The sequence below is a fragment of the Cibotium barometz genome, chromosome 3, assembly GCF_041138505.1.
Source record: "Cibotium barometz isolate CiBa-2024 chromosome 3, ASM4113850v1, whole genome shotgun sequence".
Lineage (NCBI taxonomy): Eukaryota > Viridiplantae > Streptophyta > Polypodiopsida > Cyatheales > Cibotiaceae > Cibotium > Cibotium barometz.
Window position 1 is genome coordinate 39,335,117 of NC_141048.1, and position 9,378 is coordinate 39,344,494.

A 9,378-nucleotide genomic window follows, 5' to 3' on the forward strand; every position below is an offset into this window, starting at 1 on the left:
ATGGTAATTTCACTATTTCTTATACTCATAATATTTTTCAATGAGATATTTTCACCTAAACTAGCCTCATGTGCCTTTATACACTGTGCACATGCACCTAGGGTATGTGCACCCCTGATTGAACTTTCTTTTGCCAAGCTCGCATTAGTCCAACTTTCTCTAACCTTTAAAATTTCCTTAGAAATTTTAATATGAATGAATATGAATCTCTCAATCTTACTATTTTTCTCTCCTCAAGAACTTGAATTTGCAATTATTTTATGTACATATACTTGGCTCAAGGTGGGATCTTACAGTTTCATTACTTGTACTTGGGATAGTCAAGTGCAGAAGAGAATAATGAAGCCTGAGATCTTGTATTCTGGAGCAAACTCCTTTTGGTAATATGGCCTAAAACGGGGAAAAGAGGGGGGGGAACTTTCGGCCCTTGGTGCGGTGTACTGAGCAGGTGTTTGTTGATTGTTTGAGTGCATGTGTTGTGTTGTCATTAGTGATCTTCCATCTTGTACACATTTAATTGATTGCAAGGTACGCTTCGCCCCATTACAGCATATGCTAGTAGATGCACCAAAGCTGCAACCAGAAGACATTTAGAAGAATACATCAGATATGATTTAAGGATTGGAAGAGCTCATCACCTCAAAAAATGAAATCTTAGCTCACATTATCAACCACCTTCCTCAAACACTATATTGCTCGCAGACCAGTGGAAGATGCCTTTCCTCATTTCTTTCTAGTGCTATATCCGGGCAAGAGACGCTGAGAACTTCTGCAAAATCACCCATGAGCTAAGGAGATGAAGAAGAACAGCAATCAATACCTCAAAGCAATAAAAGAAAGAATTCCCTCTCCTTGCCTCTTTGCCTCTCATAGCTTACCTCACAAGCACACAAGCTTCATAGCTCACTCCACTTCTCTCAATATCGTAGATTTAGCAAAGAATGATGATCCTTTGCTCAAGACTCTCTCTATGTAATCAAAGATGAAGACAACAAGGAATTTCTCTTCAACTCTGGATACATTGCACCATGGTGTAGCAGGCTAGAGAGGACTTTCTAGATCCTTAATGGCCATCACAAACTTCTTCAGCTGGAGATCGTGGCCTACAAATTCACAGAGGACAGTGCAACTATTACGGCCAAGGAATTTTTGGTGCTTGTACTGCCTGTGTGTCGGTGTCCTACTTTCTACAAGCTTCCAATAAGTGTATCGAGACGCAGAATTCATTGCATTTGTCTTGGAACAAAGAATCACTGTATTATTGTACCCTTGTGTCCGTCAAGCATTTACATTCTTGCCAAGGATCAAGAACTTTTCCAGTGCCTGGACACCCTTAGTTTCTTTTCATATCATGAGCCATTTCTGCCGCTTTACATGAGACCATCGGGAATGCAATTGAGGTGGCAAAATATGGGCATTTTATCTCAAAAGTTGGGCATGAACTACCTTTGCACAGAGGGTGCCCTTCCATTCTCGTGTCCAGTAGGCACCAAGCAGAGAAAGAAGTTCCAGCAATCATCTCGCTTCCCCGTAGATTGCTATTTTGTTTTCAAGGATCCCAGTGGCATACTTTAACAGAAGAGTCTCAAAAATGCTCCCCAGTCTCGTGCCATTGCTCCTTTCGAGGCATGGATTAGGATTGCATTGCTACAGATCTGCTTCACACATTATTTTGCCAACTCCTTGCAAAACCTTTTGAGTGCTTGAGTGGCACAATACTTGTCTTTGACCACGCCACATAAAAATGCATACTCACAATATCCTGATGAACTAACAAGGGAACCTTTCACCTTTCCTCTGCATTGCATCAAATTTACACATTAGTCCTGGCTGTGCCCAAGCTGAAATGGTCATCCTCTGAACCCTTTCAATATCAGGCATGCTAAACGGATGATTATTCAACAGGCTCCGAATTATCCCCCCACTTACAACAGGCACTTGATAAGAGTACCATTACACAAGACCATGTTGAAATGATCTCTCAGCCATCACCATTTGGCCCATACAACCATGAAAATTGACTCCATCTGACAAGATCATGTGGGAACATCCTCTCCATTAGTTCTATAGTTTCCTCCAGTTGGCCTACACAACCAACAAAATCAAACACAATGTAGTCAACAGAGCATAGTAGCTTAATTCGAGCCATAATTTCCTCCAGTTGGCCTGCACAACCCAGAAAAGCAACGATAGCAATGTAGTCACTGGTGCTAAGTGGCTCATTCAAGCCATACTCCCGGTCCATGGACTTGGCCCACATGTTCTAGACCTGCATCACTGTATGTTGACTGTTCATTCATGTCTCCAACTTCTCCATGTACCTCCCTAGTGAACATCGGCATAGATGTTGGACATCATTGCAAAGGATGCAGATTGGTAATCACCCAGTCTGACAATATTTTCAAAGGCCTGTTTCCCAAGCTCTACATTACCCCACTTGCAGCAGGCACTCAAGATAGTACTCCACAACACAAGATCAGGTTGGAGAGGCATCATGCTTACCATCTCTACAGCTTCCTCAAGCTGGCCTGCACGACTAAGGAGATCAACCATGCAGCTGTAATGCTTAATGGCTGGATTCACACCATAATCTCGGCTCATAGCCTCAAAATACCTCTGGCCTTTCCGCACTAGACCTGCATGACTGCATACGGAAAGAACATTGAGAAATGTTCCCTCATCTGGCTGCACGTGTTCCTCGCTCATCCTTTCAAACGAATCAAATACAGGTTTACTCTGTCCTTGGCATGCATAACCTGTGAGTAGGGCATTCCATGTTACTAAATCCTTTTTGGGCATTGCATCAAACACATGCTGAGCATAAATCATGCTCCCACATTTACTATACATGTCAACAAGAGCAGTTAATTGGCGTACTTCAGTAGGCCCAGCTTCAGCTCTAGACATTTGTGCATGTAAGTTTTTGCCAGTTTCCAATGTCGCTTCTGTGCTACACGCTTTTAAAACACTTAAAAATGTCACACTATCTGGTGGCAGACCTTGCTCTTGCATTTGGCCAAAAAGTTTAAAAGCCTTATCACTATCTGCTTGCTCGGCATATCCCAGAGTTAAAGCATTCCATGACAGAAGATCCGGAGACACACCCTCCAGTTGCATCTGCTGGAAACAGTCCATCGCTTTCTGGCAAAGCCCATGTTCAGCATATCCAGCAATAAGTGCAGTCCATGAGACTATGCCTTGAATTGGCAACTTGTCAAAAACATCCTGTGCTTCTGCAAGTGAGCCACATTTTGCATACATGTCCACCAAAGTATTGCCAGCAAATGGATCTCCTTCAAATTTCTTCATGGCAATCTGAACATGTAATTCTCTGCCCCTATCTATAGCTTGGATGATGCCACAAGCCTTCAAGCTGCAAACCAATGTCACAACATCTGGTGATAAACCCAACCTTTCCATGCATTCAAAACATTTTAACACGTGCTCTCCAAGCCCTTGTTCAACATAACCAGCCATTAGAGTATTCCAAGAAATTACATCTTGAACCAGCAGCTTGTGCAACACTTCTTCTGCTTCCACATAAGAACCACATTTGACATACATATCCACCAATGCATTATCAATGAAAGAATCTTTTTCAAATCCTTTCTTGGTAATGTCAGCGTGTATTACCCTGCCCCTGTCTAAAGTTTTCAAGCTGCCACATGCTTTCAAGCTGCAAACAGATGTAAAAGCATCTGGACATATACCCTCCAATTCCATCTCTTCCAAATGGTTCAGAAGCTCTTCACCAAGTCCTTGCTCAGCATATCCTCCAAGCAGTGCATTCCACAAGACTATGTCATGATTCGACAGCTCATCAAACACTGCCTGTGCTTCTGCAAGTGAGTCACATTTTGCATACATATCCAGTAAAGCACTGCCGACAAAGTGATCTTTTTCAAATCCCTCTTGGGCAATTTTGGCATGAATCGCTCGGCCCCTGTCTATGGCTGTTAAGCTGCCACAAGCTTTTAAGCTGTAAAGAGATATGACAGCATCTGGAGGCACCCCCTCCAGTTCCATACGCTCTGTGCAAACAAGTGCTTCTTCACTAAGACCATGCTCAGCATAACCTGCTAGTAATACAGTCCATGACACTACATTATGTTCTGCAAGGTTGTTAAAAACTTCTTGTGCATCTACAAGTGAACCACCCTTAGCATACATGTCCACCAAAGCATTGCCTGCAGAAGGATCTCTTTCAAATCCGCCTTTCACAATCTGGGTATGTATTTGCCTGCCTCTGTTTATGTCTCCTAGGCTACCACATGCCTTCAAAATGCAAAGCAATGTGACAGCATCTGGTGACACACCTTCCAGTTGCATCTGTTCTAAGCAGTTGAGGGCTTCTTCCCCCAGCCCATGATTAGTATATCCAGTGATAAGTGTTGTCCAGGAGACTACGTCTTTTGCTAAGAGCTCATCAAACACTCGTTGTGCTGCTACAAGTGAGCCACATTTGGCGTACATATCCACCAAACTGCTACCAACAGAGCGATCGGTCTCTATTCCCTCTTTGGCTATTTCAGCATGTAATTCTTGCCCTGTGCATATGTCTTCTATGCTTGCACAAGCTTTCAAGCTGCAAAAATACGTGACTACATTTGGAAAAACACCCTCAGATTGCATTTTCTGAAAACAAGTCAAAGCTTCATTACCAAAACCATGGTCTACAAGTCCTGCAATTAGTGCAGTCCACGAAACGACATTGCGTTCTGGCAAATCATCACACACTTTCCATGCCTCTGAGGGTGAACCACATTTAGCGTACATGTCCACCAAAGTGCTGCCGATAAAAAGATCTTCTTCGTACTCCTGTTTGACAATCTCAACGTGCAATTCTCGTCCTTTCTCCAAAGACTTGAAACTAGCACACGCTTTCAGAAGGGCCATAAATGTATGCTTGCTGGGGTTTACCGATTCCGCTTGCATTCTCTTGTACAGATTGAAGGCAAGCTGCAACTCCCCGTGTTCGACATACCCTTGTATAAGAGAAGTCCATGAAAACTCATTCCCGAAAACCAGCCTGTTGAAAACCTGCTGGGCATCAGGCATGCTTCCGCAGTCCATGAACACGGGGACGAGATAATTCCCAAGCGCTTGATGAGCATCCAACCCCATATCGCAAATGTGCAGATGCACACATTTGGCATGTGTTAGTGTCTTAAGGTCTCGGCATTTTTGCAAAAGGCTAATGAAGTTGTCTATCGTGGGCAACTCACTCCCATAAGCAAGGGGCTCATTTATGCTCAGCAACTCCCTACCATGGCTATTTCCATGTTGCTGAGGTTTAGATGCAAGACCTGGGGTTAAGACCCCCATCAAGCTAGGGTTCTGAAGGTTCCATGTGATAAGCACCATCTATTGTGCACACCTACATCCCCTTTACTGCGAATACAATTGCTAATGCATGTGCCAGAAGCCACCTACCATAAAGACAGACCGCTTGGCAAATTGATGGAAGAGCTATGGATGCTAAAAACACATGACAAGCATCAGGTTAAACTAAGGCAAAAAAACACGTGAATTGTGTAGGGCGATACTTACTTTGGTTTTTCAGGTGATAACGCAATCCTGCCGTGTGATTCATCCCAGTAAGCCTGCTTCGCCATATGATCATTTCTCTTGCAGGTAAATCTTTCAGTCCCTGAGCTGGCTTCTTCCTGCCAATGGCAGAGTTACACTAGCCCAGACTCGCTAATAGTGCTCTGTAACTTTGTGGGTTAGGATGGGTACAGTTTGTGGATTGAAGCCATTTGTTAACTACCAAAAAAAACTGGTCACAGCCTAATAACAACATGAAAAAGGATGAACATACAAACTCTAATGACATGATGCATTTGAATAGAGTTAATGTCCAAAGGTACAAGAGGAGTGAAGGTCCACATGGCTACATATACAACACATCCTATTTTTATGAGCTACTTTAATGAGAGATCCTATTTTAATGAGCTGCTTTAATGAGGTGTTATACGGAAATCACTCCTGTGTTATTGGGAATTTCTTTTCTTATTTTATATCGGGGACACCCATGTATACTATGCTAGTCGGTACGTGCGGTTTGATACTGTGGTTGCCTATTTCTCAAAACATCGTTGGGATTAATTGATGTGACTTCAATTGATTGTTTAACTAATGTGGAGCATGTCAATGAGTATAGGTGGTGAGATGTGCAAGGGTATCAATTGAGGTGTTGCACTCTGCGAGGGTATCGATTGAGGTGTCTAGAGATAGTGGATTGAGGGGTGATGTGAAGATGGAGATCATGTATTAATTATAACATCAATTATTTTGTATAGTTTACGTGTGTGTGAACACAAGTGAATTTGTAAGCATTGGTCCATTTGTATATGTTGTTGGGCCATGGTTTTATCATGTGTAAACCTTAGAACTTTAGACAAAGTTATGTAATGTAAAGCAAAGGCCCAAAAATGGAATAGGTGCTATTTATGGCTCTATGGCTAAAAATATGAATATGATTTCAATACTGTGTGTAGGAGGAGAGCCACACACATCGCGGGGGGAGGGGGAGAGATTGCTCCCAATGAGTTTTGTTCTTAGCATTGTTGAGTATTTATCTTCTTTATGTATCTTTGGTGAAGTGAAAATTTTGATTGTGTAATTTTCATGTTCTTATTTGAGTGGAAAGCTTACATAATTTCTTGGAGAAAAGATTGTGTTACTGTGGTATCACAGCCTAGGCCAAGTTCAAGAGGAATATCTTGGAAGGCTTTAAAAAAAAGGATTTTAGTATAAAGCAAGGTAAACCTCAACCCTTAAACCCTTTATTTCTTTAATTCACAAATGTACAAAATATTTCTGAAGCCTGCTTAGTGCTAAACCCACTGTGAGTGTGGTATAAAATGATTTCCAAGGTTGTGGGTAAAAGAAGCAAGCTTTTATAGAAGACCTTTGGGTAATAGAAGGTTTGTTAAGCTAGAGCTTTAACCCTTGGTCTAAAGAGGATATAAAAGTTTAATAAAAGCTTCTGAATAACGGGTTATCATGGCACATAACAATTCCTCTCTTTTCAAATAATGGAATGAGCTCCACTCCAATACATCAAGATCAAGAGACATGCATGGATTAGTCATGTTTTATAAACCTTAGATATGTTAAAACATCACAAGGTTGTGTGTTAGTCTTAAGCTTCACCTTTTTTCCCATCCAACGGTGTAGATGGCATGAATGTGAAGGAGGGGGGATTAGTAGTATGATGAGTTTAAAAAAAGATGAACTTATGTTTAGCCATAAGTTTTTTTTTAAGGGATCCTATCACCCTTTCTAAGCTTAATAGCCTTTATGTCTTGGGGCATTAACTATATGCCCTTACCTTTATTTTTTTAAGAAAACTCTATGCTAAGATAATAGTAGAGAGAGAGTGTTGTGCCTATAGAGAGAGAGTAAATTGTCGACATTGAAACACACACACACACACACACACAAAGAGAGCAAAATAAAGCTATACTATAAAGCTTCTTGGATTTCCTATAAGACCTATAAAGAAAGGGCTTGTTTTGCCCTATATGAGATTTTAAAAAGTTTTAAAATTTAATCCATTTAAGACCTTTTAAGCCTAGGTTATCTAGGCTTATTTATTAAGCCTTACAAAGGTCTATAAAGCCTTAATTAAAAGGCTTTTACAAAGGCTTTAGTGCCTTCATAAAAGTCATATAAAACTAAATTAAGCCTTAGTTTTATTTAATTCATTGGCCTTTAGTATTTACTCATGTTTTTTCTCTTTTAAATATTTTTTAACCTTAAGTTTATAAGAGCTAAGCTAAACATCAACTATTCTATGACCATTGTTTGGGCAAGATTGGTTTCCCATCCTACTTCATCGGTTAGGAGTTTTCCTATGAAGATGGAAAATGACCTATGTGTATAGACCCTTAAGTACCCAAACAAGCTTTAAGTGAAGAGACATGTGAGTAATCTTTCATTACTCCTGTTGACCACTCACATAATCCTATTTCCTAAAGGTGATTCAATAAACTTTTGGTATCATAAAATGATACCATATCCATTATTTAAGACCTCATCTGATACATAATACCGACATAGCTTAAGACCTATAATGATGACCCTTATTTTAGTATGAGAAACTTAAAGCTAGAGAATAATTCAATGCATGGTTTCAGACAAAATTGGGAAAAAAAAAGAAACAACTTTCTAGATATAGTCTTTTTGCATCATTTTCCATGTTGCAACTAGAGATGGATTAGTAATAGATCACACCCCTTCAGTGGCTAACCTTGGATGGATTGACGTCAATGCAAAAGAGAGTACAAGATGGAGGTGAATGCAATTTTCTCATGTGGAAAAACTATGGGCAGAACGTCACCGACACACGGGCCAAGCCCATTCAAGCTATGAAACTCTTTCACAATTGCATGTCATTGGCCTTAGAGGTGGCCATGTTCAAGTGAGGAGAAATATAGAAGAAAAATCACGTTGAGAATACACTCGATTGGATTAGAATCTATGTGTGTTGGGGTTGTAAATCATGTACATGTGCATAGGAAGGGCATGAATGTAAAAGGGAACCTTAGAAGGGCCACATTAGCAATTTTGAAAGGGTGCCTTTGGGAGAGATGTACCTCGGGCCTGTGGAACAACTTGTTGCCCAGGCCACAATGGCAGAGGGCGATCAACACCCCGCGATATCCCATATTTCTGATTGTTAAAGGGGTCGAGAGAAGCCATGCCCCACAACACAGAGCTGCGCGAACAAGAGAGCACAGAACCGGCAATAGCGCCACAGCAAAATGGCCAAACCACATACCATCCTGCAAAAAAATACAACTACCATCACCCATGAGAGTTGTCTCTCTTCAGGTAAAAAGGTCTTAAGTCATATATATACCCTATTTTGCAAAGCTTTTCACTCTATATGGGATTGTCTAAAGTCATATATATACCCTATTTTGCAAAGCTTTTCACTCTATATGGGATTGTCTAAACCATATGTTGTAGTTTTGAGAAGTTTCCAAAAAAAAAAAGACACATAAACAAACATACACACATTGAGATCTCATATACAAAAGGACTACTAAAAGTTGTAAATTTCTATTGATTTTGTGTATCTTGAATATCAAAAGAATACACACACCCAAGAACGGCAACATCAACAAAGAAACAAATGGATTTAGTAAAAAAACTTAACGAAAGGAAATACGATCTTCTTTTTCTTTTCCCTCCTCGTTTGTGATAATCATTAATAAACAACGATATTGAAAATTCCATCGTCACACATATTAAATATTTTGATGAACTCTTATGATTCATACCTTCGTACACTTGTCAACATCACTATTTGTGAATTCAATGTGTAATATTGTTACTCAAAACTTGGTTTGTTTTTTGTGGTTGCAT

The 9,378-nt window shown here is 40.4% G+C and overlaps 1 protein-coding gene across 2 annotated transcripts; it reads right to left on the reverse strand.

Annotated features, from left to right (window-relative positions):
- Positions 1-797: 797 nt before the first annotated feature.
- LOC147640046 (pentatricopeptide repeat-containing protein At5g27110-like) lies at positions 798-5,988 on the reverse strand. Of its 2 annotated transcripts, none has more exons than XM_086776519.1 (2): positions 5,551-5,988; positions 798-5,478 (listed from the first exon to the last, which is right to left on the reverse strand). In XM_086776519.1, exon 2 carries the CDS (start codon positions 5,362-5,364, stop codon positions 2,326-2,328), a length of 3,039 nt encoding a protein of 1,012 aa, XP_086632645.1. In that variant the 5' UTR covers positions 5,365-5,478; positions 5,551-5,988; the 3' UTR covers positions 798-2,325. The 2 variants fall into 2 exon arrangements, with proteins under 2 accessions (XP_086632645.1, XP_086632652.1); XM_086776526.1 differs by having other exon boundaries at positions 798-5,429; positions 5,551-5,892.
- Between the last annotated feature and the right edge of the window lie 3,390 nt (positions 5,989-9,378).